This window comes from Podarcis erhardii, assembly GCF_964252035.2.
Source record: "Podarcis erhardii genome assembly, chromosome: 12".
Lineage (NCBI taxonomy): Eukaryota > Metazoa > Chordata > Lepidosauria > Squamata > Lacertidae > Podarcis > Podarcis erhardii.
This window is the reverse complement of record NC_138513.1, coordinates 29,011,223-29,028,631: the sequence shown is the minus strand read 5'-3', so window position 1 is coordinate 29,028,631 and position 17,409 is coordinate 29,011,223. Positions and strand designations below refer to the sequence as shown.

Genomic DNA, 17,409 nt, shown 5'->3' with positions numbered 1-17,409 from the left:
TAATAAAAATAAGTTACACAAAGTTTTTACCTTCATCTTGCTATTCTCTGCTGAAAATATTGCTTCTCCAATGAGCGGCCACCAGATACCTAAGCTATTCCCCCAATTTATTTCTCCAATTGCAACAAACACATTCAGTACCTCATAGAATTTCACTATGTTGATAACCCAAGCACAGAGGCCAGCTGCTGCAAATGACTTAGTGCGAACCAGGTTTGGGTTGAATTCCGTGTCTTTCAAGTAATGTTCTTTGACCACTTTTAGACAATTCCCTGGGATGTGCTCCTTGTCATAGTTAATTAAAGCTTGCAAGAATTCATCAACCTGGAAGGCAGTTAATGCACTTAACTTATTATTGTTGAATAACACTTCAAGCCTGCAAGTTGATTTCAAAATACAAAAGGTTAAAACCCAAACAAGCGTAGTGACCCCCGTTTTTAAAATAGCAAATAAGTATTGATTTAAAAAGTAAGTCATTTCATGCATATGCACTTGCAAATGATAAGTAGAATCCTAGAAGCATAGAATTGTAGTCTGAAGGGACCACAAGGATCATCTAGTGCAGTGTTTCCCAACCTTGTGCCTCCAGCTGTTTTTGGACTACAATTCCCATCATCCCTTGCCACTGGTCTTGCTAGTCAGGGATGATGGGAGTTGTAGTTCAAAAACAGCTGGAGGCACAAGGTTGGGAAACACTGATCTAGTGAACTCATTACGCAGGAATATTTTGCCCAACGTGGGGCTCAAATCCACAACCCTGAGGAAGTTTACTCCTGTGTCTCAATATATACATGAACATTATTATTTAAATTCAGAGTCATATCATCAGGTTGCAATGCAATTTACAGATGGTGATAATATTGCAAGAACCTTTCCCATGAAGAGTCTAGCTGCATTCCAGGTTCGGTCTTTTGGTACTTTCCCTTTATTCGCCAGTAGGACCATTACAGCAGCTGTAACGTTGGTCACTGCAATTGGTGGGTTAGGGAAGGCTTTCAGTTCAGAAAGGTTCACCTGAAGAATAGCAACAAAGATGGTGTTGAAAGAAAGCCAAAAGCATTGTGACAACTTGAAGAGATTGGCAAGGGTTAGGATTGCTCTGCCTAAGTATGCTTGTGGAAAGCTGCATGGACATAGGTGTGTGGGTGGCAAGGCTCAACCTGAGGCATTCCAGGGGTCAGCCAGGGGTGTCCTTGGATCGGTTGACAGTCAATGTAACTACTGAAGAAAGCTACAGAGGGGATAAAAGACACAAGCTCCACCTTCACCTTGCACCCTAGCTGGCAGAGTTTTGGAGATGGCAGATTGCCCACCAGTTAACTCCTGTCCCAATCCCACTTATGATTGTTCCGTAACTTGGCTATCTGTGATCCCCTTCCTCTACTAGAGCTGAAGATGTCTATAAGTAGAGAACAAATGACAACTGTAAGAATATAACAGGTGTTATTGTATCAGAGCAAAAGATCATACAGTACAACACTCTGCACTCTGGTTGCATAAGAGATACTGTCTAAGTTCTAATGGGGGAAATATTAATTGGTTTGGATATTTTTGTGTTATTAATTATACTGTTCTGTGTTTAACTACGATAACTACATTTTATCACATAGTGGAGCTAGAAGGTTGTTTGTTTCACGCAAGTAGATGCAATTCCAAATGGAATCTGATGCAAAAACTGATCGCTAGAATGGGTTCATGAAGTCTTTCAACTTTCATTAAAACTATCAAATTGATACACGTCATTGTCACAAAAGGCACATTCCAAAACGCAGAAGTGTTGAAAAGATTACCCAGGGCAAATTAATGTGCTTGGAGCTCTGGTAAAATGCAACATATCCAAACTGAAGGAACGCTGTTTGGATGCCATGAAATAATTTAATATAGCTTGGCATTCATTACATGAAAAATGGAATAATCTGGAAAGACCGACAAAGAGAAAAAGACTTAAGTCTGCTCCATGAGAGCATGAAAACTACGCTAGTAATCACCCCAAACTACATTCTTGGAAAAGTGAGCAGACTGTATTTGGGGTGGCGGGGTGTGGGAATTTAAAGTCAACATGTCACATGGCAGACAACCATACCATAGTTTGCTATTTACCTTATTAAGCGTATTTAAAGCTGCAGTAGCAGCCACCAGGGCAGGTTCTGCTTTCACCAGGTCATCCTCACACTCTTTCTGTTTCCGAGATACTTCTGCTTGGATGGCAACAACCTATTTGAACACACACTCTTAAGTTTTGATTAAGGGAGCAATCATGGAATTAATTACTTCAAAGTAGGCTTCAATTAAATCAATTGAGACTTAATTCTGAGCAAACACAGTTAGGAATAGAATGTAGGGAAGGCAGTGAGTACCTGACATTGCACTATTGCTAAAGCCATTATTAAAACTTATGTATTTATCATGTTCCGTACATGATGAACCACTATTATTTCAACAGGTTTTTAAAAAAGGGATGACCAGTGTTAATTATTGCAATATGTAGCATTAAAATGTTTCTGGATCTCTGTAGTTGAAAGACATATCTATTGCCCAATGCCCTCTTAATTTGAATAAATTATATTGTTTAATCTTTGTAGACCAATTTAAGCCTTTTGAGGCAGTTTTAATTATTATTATATAATGTTATCATTTATACCCTGTCCATCTGGCTGGTTTCCCAAGCCACTCTGGGTGGCTTACAGCATATAAAAATTTATAAAAACATAAGACATTAAAAATTGCCCCAAACAGGACTGCCTTCAGATGTCTTCTAAAAGTCAGATAGTTGTTTATTTCCTTGACATCTGATGGGAGGGTGTTCTACAGGGTGGGTGCCACTACCAACAAGGTTTTAAATTTATTATAATTAGTGATATGTTGATCATTCATTTTGAAAGTGTTTTTGGCAAGCAGTTAAGGAAATATATGATGAGATTATTTTGAGGGTCACAAAAAGTAAGTCTTATTCTTTAAATTGTTGACAGGAAGTTATCTCCTGATAATCACACTATGTGCTGAAGCTTATTGCTTCAAAAAGTGTGTTTTGAAACACGTCAACAGCATCCCCCAATCCTAACACCATCAGAACATTACCGAATAACAGCAATCAGAGGCTCAGTAAGTGAGGGATCCCTAGTACAGTGGTACCTTGGGTTACATACGCTTCAGGTTACATACACTTCAGGTTACTGTACAGACTCCGCTAACCCAGAAATAGTACCTCAGGTTAAGAACTTTGCTTCAGGATGAGAACAGAAATCGTGCTCCAGCGGGGCGGCAGCAGCAGGAGGCCCCATTAGCTAAAGTGGTGCTTCAGGTTAAGAACAGTTTCAGGTTAATTACGGACCTCCAGAACGAAGTACTTAACCCGAGGTACCACTGTACAAAATACTGCGCTCAGGTTGTTGGTGAGTGCCAGGCACTTTGTTTCTATCCTGTCAGTTTTACACAACCTGCACTGACTGCAAGTTTGTATTCCGAGGTCAATTCAAGGCGCCAGTGTTGACCTTTAAAGCAGGAGTAGCTAATCTACAACTGGTGGGTCATATCTGACCTGCCAAGTCACAAATTGTGGACCACCTGCTTGGTCTGTACAGTGATCCCTAGATAGCAGATATGCTCTCTAAAGAGTAGCCAGAGAGGATATTTGATCTTAGTGCTAAATTCCACAGCACTATGATAAAAGATAAAGCCCCCTGCCTGCTCTTTTGAGAGGAATAGGCAGCATTTTCCTCACACCCCACCCCTGGAATGGGTGGAAACTCTGCCTTTTACATTTTGCAGATGCTAGAGCCGGGGTGTGGAGGGCTTTAAATGCTGGATTTGTGGGTGCAGGAGCTGCAGGTGTGCTTGGGAGAGTATGTATGAGTTGGGCTCTGAACATCATAAGAACAGGGTCAGTCCAAAGACCTAAAATGGTGTCCAGAGGCATACTGTGGTCACTGATGGTGTTCATCTCTACATCTTGTGGGAATTTAACTATGTACCATGTGAAGAAGCATTTCCTTTAGTCTAAACCCAGTGATGGCCAAACTTGGCCCTCCAGCTGCTTGGGGACTACAACTCCCATCATCCCTAGCGAACAGGACCAGCAGTCAGGGATGATGGGAATTGTAGTCCAAAAACAGCTGGAGGGCCAAGTTTGGCCATCACTGGGTTAAACACTAACTTGAATCTTTCAACACTCAGCTTCATTGGATGACCCCATGTGCTAGTATCATGAGATCCTACTCATGCAGTAAGGCTTCACGGCAGCTCCCAGCCACTGCCAAGCTATTCCTGATGGCTGGGGGATACATCAGCAGGGTGTGGGATGTGGTACAGGGCCTGTAGCAGGAGAGTCCAAAGGAAATACAGGGAATGAGTGGAAATGCCTTTTGGCTCATTTTTCCTAAGTTGTTCTGGTTTACAAGTCATTAGGTTGGGAAATAGCAAGATGTGAAACTTTCTTTTTTTAATCATACTTTCTGTATGTATCTAGTCTTATGTAACAGAACTAAAAAAGTACAGTGGTACCTCGGGTTACATACGCTTCAGGTTACAGACTCCGCTAACCCAGAAATAGTGCTTCAGGTTAAGTACTTTGCTTCAGGATAAGAACAGAAATTGTGCTCCGGCGGCGCAGCAGCAGCAGCGGGAGGCCCCATTAGCTAAAGTGGTGCTTCAGGTTAAGAACAGTTTCAGGTTAAGAACGGACCTCCGGAACAAATTAAGTACTTAACCCAAGGTACCACTGTATATTGGTTAATGAAGCCAAATGTAAGGTTAATATGAAACATGAGTTCAGTATGCAGAAGGACACGGAATCTGGACAGCTAATGCTGAACCCTAGAAAGTACATCACAGAATGAAAATTTGGAAGTGAAAGTACAGGTCAGTGAAATGGACTTCAAGAACAATTGAGCTGTTCAATTGAACTAAAAAAAAAAAAGCCTTTAAAAACCTGAAGTGCTCAGAGATGACTCTCTGACCTTTACTGTATTACATACAGGCCTGATTCCCGAGATCTCCATCTATTATATGCTTGAATGAGTTCAGTGCTTATTGTTCTTTCATATCATTAAAAGAGCTAAAAGGTTGGAAAAATGCATAATGTAAAGAAAGGTCAAGTGGTAATCATGGTGTGAAATGTTGAAACATGTGTAAGTATAATAATTCTTTAGATTTTATGCTCCCTGGAGAGGTAGGTGTTCAAAATTGTTCACCTACAAAGGTTTATTATGTACTAAATATAGCTCAACAACACTAAATTGTGGAATTGCACTGACCTTTTGCTCCTCTGCATCAGCGATGGCCTTTTCCTTGCTCACTTTCTCAGTCTGAAGCCCTATCTTGGTAATCAAAGCTTCAGCATCTTGATTTCTCAGTTGCAGCTCTGCCTCTTGAGAGGCAAGTCTGTGTTTTAAGTCCTCCACCTAAGGAACAGCAAAGGTATTAGTTTGGAACAGGTGTTTCTGGAAACTGTGTTTAGTAGAGACAGCTTTCTGAAAAGGTGGGTTCTCAACAGCTGGATATCAATGAGAGCGTTTTTGTGACTATTAACTGCAACAAGACCCCAAGTAATGATTTGATCTGCCTTAATTGCTTAATAAGTGAACACTGTGGGGCACACTTTTTTCTTCCCTTCCCTTTATCCGTTAAAGAAATGCATACTTGCCTATCTTCAAGCAGTTAAAAGAAAGCACACAGAGCTCCCAGTTTTAAAAGACAGAATGAACATCTAAACCAGGTTTACTATTATATTATTGGTATGTTTCATACACTCATAATCACCCGACTGAGACTGTGTATTAATTGAAGTATTGATTGCTAGTATTACACTCTAATAAAAAGGGAAAGTTACCTGTACAAAGCTGAGTAATTTACCATTTTCCATGGAGAACAGGTCTAATACAGAACATGAGTTATCATGGCCCAATGGGAAAATTTATGGAAGATCAATTGGAAATTCACAAACTGTTACACGATTAGAGAGAACTTTCAAAAAATGCAACATCAATGGTTTCTAACACCACGGAAACTTTCAAAAATGTATAAAAATGTGTCAAGTAATTGTTGGAGATGCGGAGACTCAGGAACATTCTACCATATGTGGTGGACATGTAGGAAAATACAGGTATTCTGGGAGAGTATACATGCAGAACTGCAAAAAATGCTAAAGATCTCTTTCAATAAAAAACCAGAGGCCTACCTCCTGGGAATAACAGATTTGGATATTCCACAAAAGAGGAAGGGTATCTTTTTATATGTGACAGCGGCAGCAAGAGTTTTGATCACAGCAAAATGGAAGAGTAATGAAATCCCCTCTATACAAGATTGGATCCAAAAGCTGACAGAATATGCCGAATTAGATGGTTTATCAGAAAAAATAAAGAATAAATCAAAACAGGAATTTGTTTCTAAATGGGAGCTTTTCAAAGAATATCTGAAAAATAAATATAGTAGTTTAAATTCTGTTGCAGCATTCGAGGAACTTCAGTAATAGTTGCTAGGTAGATAGAAGAAATTAGATTTATTGAGAATAAGTTTAATTATGAAAAAAATGTGTATTGGCAATAAGTAATATGAATTTGAAATATGGAATAGACGGGAAGTTGGGTCTTTAGTGTTAAGACCAATAGATGTTTTATTGTTTGCCAAGAAAATTATGTGTCTATGGTTATTTTTGTAATTTGTGTGTAATCTGGTATTTGTGGGGTTTTTTGTGTTTTTTTTCTTGTTGTATAAATATTTTTTTTTAAAAAAAGAACATGAGTTATGATAACTAAATAAAAACCCCATGTTCAGAGGCAATGTATCACTGGATATCAGTTTCTTAGGGAACAAACTATAGGAGAAAGCTCTTGCCCTCAAGACCTGGTTTATGGGTTTCCCAGAAGCATCAGCCTGGCCTCTTCTGGAAGCGGAGAAGATGATGGAGTAGAATATTAAATGGGCCCTTGCTCAGATTTCCAACTGAAGTGATACTTGGAATGAGACCTACTTTCATGATAAACCATGGATGTATTAGCTGCCTCTGGGACAAACCTGGATGTCTGAAGTGAAGGGTGGTCAGTCATGCTGCCTGGGGCTACTTTAGCTGTACAGTGGTACTTTGGCACTCAAACAACTTGGCTCCCGAATAAATTGGCTCCTGAACGCCACAAACCCGGAAGTAAGTGTTCCAGTTTGCAAACGTTTTTTGGAAGCCAAATGTCTGACATGGCTTCTGCGGCTTGTGATTGAGTGCAGAAAGCTCCTGCAGCCAATCGAAGCTGAGCCTTGGTTTTCTAACGGTTTCAGGAGTCGAACGGACTTCTGGAACAGATCAAGTTTGAGAACCAGAGCACCACTGTATATGAATAATTATACAGATCTACACCAGGCTCTTGGACTTACATAATATTGTTGTTGTTCCTCTTAATTCATTTACTGTCCATGAGGCACCCTGGAGCAATTTACTATATAAAGCAATTTGCAATTATATAAGCTAGCAGCTGCTATGAATTGTGATTAATTACTGCTACTGTTTATTACTACTATTACTACCTGAGAAGCTGTTGTTTTCAGCTTCTGAATGCCATTCACAAGGTGTTCCTTGTGCTGGGACATTTTCTGGATTTTCTTCTCCAGGAGGTTCTTATAAAGCATGATTTGTTCCAGGAAGCTTTTGGGAGTTGTATAGTTGTATCTCCTCTCATTCAGCTGAAACTTTGCACTCATCTCATTTACACTGATGTGGGCATAGGCCATGAAACGGCAAATAGAGTCATGAAACTGTGGCTGAAAACATAAAAGGGCATGAAAGGGAATTTAAATTTCAAGTGTTAAAAATTCAGCTAATGAAATATATAGCCAACTGTAGCAGAAACTACTGATTCTAAGACAAGTATGCACAAACATATTAATTTTAACATTTAAAATAACCTAGACATTTATAAAACATTATTTTTCATTATATGTATATTGTGTATTTCTGTACAGTATGTCTCGACATGTGAGATACACACCCATACACACCACTTAAAATGCTGCACTATCAATGTAAGCCATTTCCATTTCGTCCTCAGTGACTTCTACCATACTTAACTTTCTAATTTGTGGAATCACATCTCCCTCATTTTAATGATTATTTATTGCATTCAATACAAGATGTACCCAGTTCAATTAATCAGGGGAAACTTAAAAATCAATTAATATGAATTAAATGAGCTACTGCAACTCTTAGAAAAGTCACACATAATTTACCAAAGAATTGTCAATAATACTTAGGAGAGCTTTAGGAAAATTACTCATGAGCGGTTGTTGATACAGCTAAACGTTTCGAGCCAGCATAATTAATATTACAAACAGGTTCATTTAGACAACTTGTAATTTATCTCCGAAACAAAACTTATTTTTAAACACAGCTTGGTTTTAAAAGAGCTGCTTTTAAACTACAGTAATGAGAGTGCAATTTAAACACACGGAATCAGTATACAAGTTAGGTGCAAAGTGACCAAACTCCCGTTTCCCCAAAGAAATGTTTTGTCTATGTTCAAATAACTTTTTGATGAGACCAGAATCCGCCTTAGAGCTTAAGAGGCTAAATTACTCAGCCCATCATTTTCTCTCTTCTGCTGGCGCCCTCTCTCTCTCTCTCTCTGCCATGGGGACTTTCTTACAGAACGACTGGCTTCTTCCCAACCATGATCCTTATGAGAGACCTTTAAGCAGCAGTTCCGAAAAGCCTTTGGTAACAACAGTTTCATTTTAAAACCAGCCTGGGTAGTAGCTGGTGGTTCCGGTAGAGCTGGAAGTGGCTTGAGACAACTTGTCCCAGTGGGGCAAAATAACTATTGTTGTCAAGCTTAACAAAATGGCACAGCATGGGAGGCATGCTGGGCCAGAGAGCAGCTGGTTGTAATTCACACTGTTTTTCAGAAAACCCTAATCGTTCTGAGCAGACCTCTTTGATGATTGGTCTTCCCTGCATTTTCAATTTGTCACTTTCTCTTATGATAAGGTCAGCAGTGACAGCACTTCCTGACATTAACAGCTGTGGCTTCTAAAAGGGTCATTGTGGAACTACTAATTGCAGTAATTTCATTAGCATAAATTATTTATTCTGCCGTTCATTTATCTCCAAGGTTTTGGTGGTGTTTTGTTCAATACTACACCTTATTCCTCCCCCCCCCCCCCCGCTGTATCAGCTCCATCAGGCAGCAAGGCAAACAATATGATTAATGCTAATTTGACCCTTTAAAAAAAAAGAATTATGCAAATTGCCCCTTTTTATTTAACTCTGAAGGATTAAACAGCAGTAAACCAATAACCAACACAAATTTCCTCTAAATAAAATGTTTTAAAATGTTCCCAGGGACAACTAGGAAATCCTTTAAGGTCTGTTTTTCAAACATATACACATGTACATGCTCACATACACACAGACAAGCCCTGATCTAGCAAGCAATTAGAAATAAATTTCCATGCATTGATATCCCTTTAAAACATTTTACCATACACATAAAAGGATGAAGTATGGAGCAGGAAAGCCCTGTGGCCAGCACCTGTTGCCATGTCTGCAGTATGCTTTAGAACCAGGATGCATTGCTACACAGGTGGTTGCTGCCGTCTGATAATTAGCTGCTTAGGTTAGTTTTGAGGTACTGATTCCTGGTGTCCTTCTTCCCTGGCCAGTGATTGGATTAACTGAATTTATTTTGTTCCATGTTTCCGTCATACAAGAATACGGTATGTAAACTTCTTGTTTAATTTGTATGTTACTTAGTTTGTATATGGATTATGTTACATCATGTTTGTTTAATTTAGAGTATGCACGGTGGACGAAGCCCGGTTGGGCGAAACAAGGTATTATCCTAGAATCCTTGTCATGCCATACCTTCAAGTATCCAATCTGATCCAATATCTACATGTGCCATATCTTCAAGTTTTCCATCTAATCTGATATCTACATACAAGGAACGTTAGAATCCTCAAAGCAGCGATACGTGGAACATCATAAGCATACCATATTGTGGTTATTGCCAATATGCCAATTTAGGAACCGAATCGACTTTATCTCCTGACCATCCATGGGACTTTAATTTCTCTTGATATGCTCTCTTTGCATGATGTGTTGGTCTATGGAATTACACTTTGTGAGATATTATATGTTGAATTGTGTTTGAAATAGAAAATACGTCGTCAAAAACAGCAGCAATCACCGGCAGAGAAGATCACCAGAGGCAGTAGTAGTATGAATGCAGCTCATTGTTATGAACTGAGGCCAAATGGTTTTCCTTTGGACTTTTATCACAGGGAGGAGTTCCATGCAGGCAGGCATCACCAATCTACATGTGGAGTTCCTCCCAGTTCTGATATAAATTTGCATGCCGACTCACATGGGAGCTCTATGTGTACATTTTTCATGTAGGCAGCAACACTGTCCAAGAATTCCATTCGAATTGCAAACTTGGCTGCGATGTCTCATTTTGATTATTTCATCCTCCCAAACTTCCAGCCTGCCTTGATTTTTTATTTTTTCTTAACAGTGTCTCATTCAATGCAATTACTATAGCTTTGTAAATCATGGGGTTGGGTCAATTAGAAGTTGACTCTAGGTTCTACTAATGAATTTAATTATAGATCTTGAATTTGTTGTCGCAAGTTTACTGGATAATGTAGCTCATGCACACTAATGACCATTATATGTGGTCAACTGTCCTTTAAACAAATGGAAATAAAAGGTTTCCCCTAGATATCTAAAATCAGTGTGGAGTAAATTGTAAAATAAGAGAGAAAGCCACTCTACATCCATCAATCTTCAGCTGACTGAATACACTAGAGAAAGGGAGCAGGAATTTTATTTTTTCCCCAAGGAGGTTATGTATCATTTTTTAATGTGCTATCTAATAACCCTCGTGCATAGTATCTTTTGATTCTGATTATACCACTCTTTCATCTCATCCCTCTTTTTAAAGGAAATTTACTTCCTCAAATCAAGGCACTGAGTACAGCTTTACACCTCCCAATTATTTCTCCCACTACCTGTTACGCCTGTCACTACGTTGAGCATAATGCTCCTGTTCCTTCTTTTAGCCTTTGGGCGCTGCTGTTGATTGGAGGCTAAAAACAAATGGGCAAAACCCAGACTCCATGTGCACTTGGGTTAGTGGTGCTGTGCTGAGCCAAGCATGAATCCATTGCTTACTCTTCTACCCTCGGCTGTGGAATACCCCCCTTCCCAAAGGCACCTTCTTTATTATATTTTCGGGAGCAGGTGAAGACTTTTCTTCTTCTTCCAGGCCTTTTAAAAATCTGTGTTTTTAGTGTTCTGAATCACTGTTTATGTGCCATATATTTCTAGTTGCCTTTGCTGTATTTTATGCTACTAAATTTTAAGTTGTATGTTACCATTTTATTTGTGAGATGCCCAAAGAAGTGTGCCATAGAGTGGCCTCATTATTATTATTTTATTTACTATATTTTATATATATAATAGGTACATTATTAAAACAGGATGCAACACTGCCTGCAGGTTAATTGAAGAGCTGCTACATTTCACAAAACCCTTAGAACTGCAAAATCAGTTTTGTGCAAGCTCAGGAGACAGCTTCTCTCTCTCTCTCTCCCTCTCTCTCTCTCTGTCCACCCTAAAATACTTAAGACAAGAACAATTTAAGAATTGGAAAAACGTGGCTTCCCTTCAGCAAAACCGTATCTTGGGGTTTTGCTGTACATCTCAATTCCTTGTACAGGAATTATCTTTGTAGGCGCCCAGTTAACATTTTTGTTGTTGCTGCTGCCATATTCTTCCAGGACCTCTCTCATTCAGTTCATGCCATGCAGGCAGCTTCTCACAAAAGTGATTGTACTTGAAACATCAGTCTAGTTCCACCTAGCCACTCAAGCCACTAGAACATCCCTTGCCCTGAACCACAAAACAGGTAATTTGTTCTGTCAGCACAAGCACTGAAACAAACAGAATGATGTAGTGACAATAAGATATAAAAATGATGCTGGCTGCCAATTTGTACTTGCGGAGCGGGCAGGATTTGCAATAAGGTATGGAGATGCGTCTGCAAAATATAGGGAGGGTGTGAATTTTTTTTGGGGGGGGGACTTGGTGAGGGATTTAAACTCTGATGGGAAGGTTAATAAAAAGGATGGAACATAAGATTAATTTTAATTTCCATCTATATGTCTATAGCCAATTGCATCATAAAGCTTAATAATTTAAGAGCAATTCCTAATTAAAATCTAAACTGAAGTGACACTCCACGTTGGCTAAAGTATTGGTATAATATCCACTGTTTTTAAAGTATGTATTTCCCCCTTTAATCAGTGAGGAGTGGTTCATAATTTTATTCTCATTCTTACACAACAAATTTATCCAATACAGCAACGCAATAGTCTTTTGTTCAGTAAGGGTACCTGAACATCTCTCTTGAGTTAGGAACCCAACTAGGCTGCACCACCAGTAAGTATGTCGCTGGATCATTAACTTCAGTGGATGTAAAATGGCACGTGCAGAATAACATCTGTAGTAAGTGCCATTACTTTCCTCTTAACTGCTACGGTTGCACTAGCCCTCATCCAATATTATAAGTTTGCTAGTGTACACCATTGCATGTGCAGGGCTTACTATGTACAGTATTTACCTTTGATTTCTAGCATTAATAATTGCAGTAAATAACTTCTGCTAGGTTTATCAAGGCAATTTTCAGCGACGACATTGACCAGTATTCATTGTAGGAAGCTCTTAACATATTCAGTTTCTTTCCTAAAATTCGTTTTATTTTGAAGCATTGCTAAGAGGGAGAGGTAAGTCTGGCATATTTTCTTTTTTAAATGAATATGTAAACATATATATGCTGATAAGCATCCAGAGTTTCACATACTGGGGAAAAAACCCCCACATAGAATAAAAGTAAAGCTTTGGGAAGCCCAGAAACTAAATGTACTCAGAAACTGAATGAATCACAAGAAATGACAGCTCTAAATTTCTGAAAAACTGCACTAATACTCTACATTGTCCTGAACAGAAAATCAAGACAAGTCTCTCCATGGCCAGTAGATGTCATTGGTCACTCTTCGTAATATCAGAAAAGCTGCTTCATAGCTCAATACTAGCAGCAGAAGAGGTAAAGGAATTAAAACTAAATTTCATATCCCAGCCCTCTTTTTGACTGTTTTCCAATCATTTGGTATTATTACATTTAGATGAAATGGAAGTTGTTGTTTTTTCAAAAAGTATCATTTCTCACAAGAAGGGGCATTACCCTGACCACTGAAATGGGTTTCTTGCTGATGTTAAGTAAATACATTTACCGAGCACCGGTCAGTTTACGCATTTCCAGAAGCATAGCATGGATTTATAATTGCTGTTAAGCCCAGACCTTTAATGGCTGCCTTTGTAACATTGCAACAGTGTCTTCCTGCCACAAAATTCTCTTTTCTAGGACAGTAAAGCAATGCACTACTGAAAACTGATGCATGCAGCCCTCTTGAAATTCTCTACTTCCCATCGTTACAAATTCCTTACATAACTTGTTAGCATCACAGCAAACAGATAGCAATGCTACTGAACACTCACTGCTATCTCAGACTAAAACGCTGGAATAATAGCCAAAACAACGGTCTAGTTTTCTTTTGCTTTCCTTCCTTAAAAATGTTTATGGAAGAAAATTCTGATTCATTTCTAGAGTGCTGCTTTTTCAAGTTTTTGAACTATACAGTAGAAATGCCTTCTATAGCAGGAACCGAATCTTCTTTTACATCAATCTCTGTCATCAGCACCAGTATTGATGTCAGGTCATTAATATTTGGCTTTCCTCAATGGTTAATCACCTTGATGCAAATTTTAGCTTTCCTGAACTCCCCATTCCTGGTCAAAGTTGATCCAGGGGGAAGTCAAATGATGAACATAACAAAACACCTTGTAGAGCTGGAGGACAATGTTTTATGAGCATTTCTCCATCTGGCTCTTTATCACCCTCAAGAGAAAGCTGGGGGGGGGGACTAAAGAGGAAAATGAAGCTGAATAATTGATAAGCTTTCATTATAACATACAGTATTCAGTTCTGACTTTGATTTTTTTAATTGTAGTTATTTAAGAATAATCCCAGTGTTATTTATTCCGTACTTACATCTTGCAAAAATCTGCAAGAAAAGAGAAGACAATATGTTGCCAACTTAGATGCCCTTTTAAAGAGAGACCTGAGTTCTCATATTTTTATGCACAGCGTTCTACCTTTGGAGAACCTTAGAAAGTGGGGGGGAAATGTCAGAATTAAATTACTGCAGGTTTGCAATGTTCAATTCCTTCTATTTTCAGGTATTCAAGTGCATTTGTTTAATTGCACACAAAAAAACCCAAACCCCCAAACACGCCCCCCCAAAAAAAACTTAAGCAAAGCCCCTGAATAGGTAGAGTTCCATTTCCGTGAGATCTCTAATAGTCCATGTACAGATGTTGGGATCATTGTACATTTTGCCTAAAAAAAACCCAAATTCTTCCTATTTCAAACTGCCATGAACTCTGCAACCTTAAATGAAGACAAATACGTGAAGAAACAAAAAGGATTCCCCCCCCCCCAGCTTGTCCATGGTTGATCTTCCAGAGAGCTGTTCTGCTGCTTTTGCATATGACTGGCAAGTTTGAAACTCTGTACCTTAATCCCAGGCGCCTCCTCAATGAACCTCCTGCTGACGGACTGCAGGGCCTCCTGCGGCCACTCATGAAACCAGTCAATAGCTGTGCAGTTAACTATGGCTGGGAACTTCCGAGCTCTAACTCTCAGTGTGGAACCGACAGGAGAGAAACACAGAATGATCTGTGCAGATGAGGAGGGAAAGAAAGAAAGAATGAAGTATATTACATGGCGATCAAAGAGAGAGGAACTCAGTCAACTGCGGTGGCAGCGAGCCACTGCAACAAGGCTCAAAAATGAAAATGCAATCTACCTAGCAGCTAATGAATTTAGGCAAATTAGGATTTTACACCCAAAAAAACAATGTTTTATTCACTTGCACTGTGCTTGATGCTTCACCAAAAATCTTCCCACTTGTGGGTTACCTCCCCACCTAGGTCCAGTATCAGTTAATGAACTTCATATGTATTAATAAACAAAGCAAAATCCTAACCATCATATTCAGTCAACAGAGCAATCAATTTGACATAATACCACTTCCTGGGTTTCTGATCCTGTGCAGGGTCAGTGCAATCCGAGATATTTAAATAAACAAATATATTCCTATTTGGGTGAGTTTTTGGTTTTGATGCAATATATCACTGCCATCCTCGAGATTTTCCTAATAGGAACCGCTTTTTTCGAATAGATTTTTCTAATAGGAACTAGATAAATGGCCATATATTTTCAAATAATCCGGTAAAATGATGCTTTGCTGTGCCTCACATCCTAGACACTTTGAAGAAAGTCCAACAGATTTAAATAGAATTTAGCACCCAGTAACTGAAGTCCTAAGTCACAACAGACGTTCTCCCCTTCCATCAGTACATGTTGTCTTCCAGATGTTTTAACTAATATCTTCTGCAACACACAGTCTCTACGTTAAAGTCTGAATAGATACTTCCTATAGCTGACTCTGGAAGTACTAATTTTGCACAGTGGGACACCTGCAAAGCAGTAGCAAGGCAATGCACATTCTGAAAGCAGTTTCTAAAAAGCTGTTAAAAATAATGAAGTCATGAGTGAAATTAGAGGATCGAAGACAATGGAAGGAAGGAGTTTAGAAGAGATATATGCTACTATCTACACCCCTCCTCCAAAAAGCAGTAGCTAGAGCCAAACATTTTGAGAGCCAAACTTTCCTCCATATAAAACATAAAAACCAAACAGTCTTCTTGAAGCAATGTGTGATATGGAACAGTTGTCCAAAATAAGGCACAGACCACTTTCAATTGGAAAAAAAGTTTTACTGTCATGTTAGTGTCTTTATTTTGCTCCATACTGCCGACATTATCCTCACCCCAAGGGCTCTTAAAAATGCAGCCAGGAAACAGTTCTATAATATATAGCAGCTGGAGAGTATCATAGAGTACTGTGCACACATCAATAATTTCTGGCCACCAGAGTTCAAGAAAGTGGTGGACAAACTAGAGAACAATATGGTAACGTATATCTAGAAATCATAGCTTATGGAAGATATCAAAGACACTGGGAATATTTATCTCTAGATGGGCACAGGCAAAATGTGACACAGAAAACTTAAATCATGAAAACACGGGTTCTGAATTTGCTAGACACTCAACATAGATGAAAGGAATATGATTTTGTATGGTGTTGTAATATCTATGGCGTTCATATACCTAGTATTTAGCTGTTCATCACTAGTTAAAAATAAGTTCAGTATTCTTATTTATAACCCCAGATCCATTGTTTCTTACTTTTAGCTGCAGTCGTACTCTATCTAAAAAGAATCTCCAGCAGTTTTCTCTACTGTCAATAACACCAAGTCCCCGTATCTCACTCCTAATTCCTGCAATTATATCATCCATATCTTCATCACTGAATAGATCTGGAACTTCTCCTACAATGAAATAAAAACTGGGGGTGAGGAAGTACCCATAATTACAAAATGAACACAACCAAATTACAAGTTTCAATATGTTTTGCTCTTTTGGCTCTGAACCTAGAAACACTTTTTTAGTTCGGCTGACTCTGGTAACAAGTAAGTGTCTGAGAAATGGCATTAGATACGGGTTAACCCAGTTTTGCTTTAAACTACTGTTATATCTGTATTGAGTTTTCTACTAATTTGTCCACCTTGTAATCTTTAAGACAAGGCAGTTCAAATTTAAAAAATGCAATCACAAATCTTGTATATTTAACCTTGCTACAAACATAAACAGCTCTATTCTAGACCATTTTGTTTTGGAAAATGTGCCTTGCAAAACTACAGGTTAGGACAGGCATCCCCAACCTGCGGCCCTCCAGATGTTTTGGCCTACAACTCCCATGATCCCTAGCTAACAGGACCAGTGGTCAGGGATGATGGGAATTGTAGTCCAAAACATCTAGAGGGCCGAAGGTTTGGGATGCCTAGGTTAGGATATCATCATGCCTCCCAAATATGGTTTCTGTAATGTCTCTAATATTACTATAAAAATTGCCTCTCTAAACTGTTGATGGTATTTTTTATTTTTTATTATTTTTTATTATTATTATTATTATTATTATTATTATTATTATTATTATTAATATACCACCTTATACCTGAAGGTCTCTGGGTGGTTCACAGAAAATGCTTAACCTAACTAAAATGCTCTCATTTAAATCACTACGATTTTACCACTATTGATCAAAGCACATGTAAAAACTACCCTGTCCCACTTTCTGGCATGATGGAGTCAATCCATTCAATCAGTGTAAGTGAATCAATATAAAAGAAACACCTACAAATGGAACTTGCACCTATACATTCCATGACCTTGATATTAGC

General features: G+C 38.7%; 1 protein-coding gene across 4 annotated transcripts in view; it reads right to left on the bottom strand.

Annotated features, from left to right (window-relative positions):
* Positions 1–17,409, bottom strand: part of DNAH11 (dynein axonemal heavy chain 11) — a 146,555-nt gene that overhangs the window by 47,777 nt on the left and 81,369 nt on the right. For all 4 annotated transcript variants that reach the window (XM_081881816.1, XM_081881818.1, XM_081881817.1 and 1 more), the window contains 7 exons: positions 16,355–16,497; positions 14,619–14,780; positions 7,513–7,746; positions 5,253–5,399; positions 2,101–2,214; positions 871–1,014; positions 142–324 (listed from right to left, as the gene is read on the bottom strand). In XM_081881816.1, coding sequence (XP_081737942.1) covers positions 142–324; positions 871–1,014; positions 2,101–2,214; positions 5,253–5,399; positions 7,513–7,746; positions 14,619–14,780; positions 16,355–16,497 — 1,127 coding nt within the window. The remainder of the gene's footprint in view (positions 1–141; positions 325–870; positions 1,015–2,100; positions 2,215–5,252; positions 5,400–7,512; positions 7,747–14,618; positions 14,781–16,354; positions 16,498–17,409) is intronic.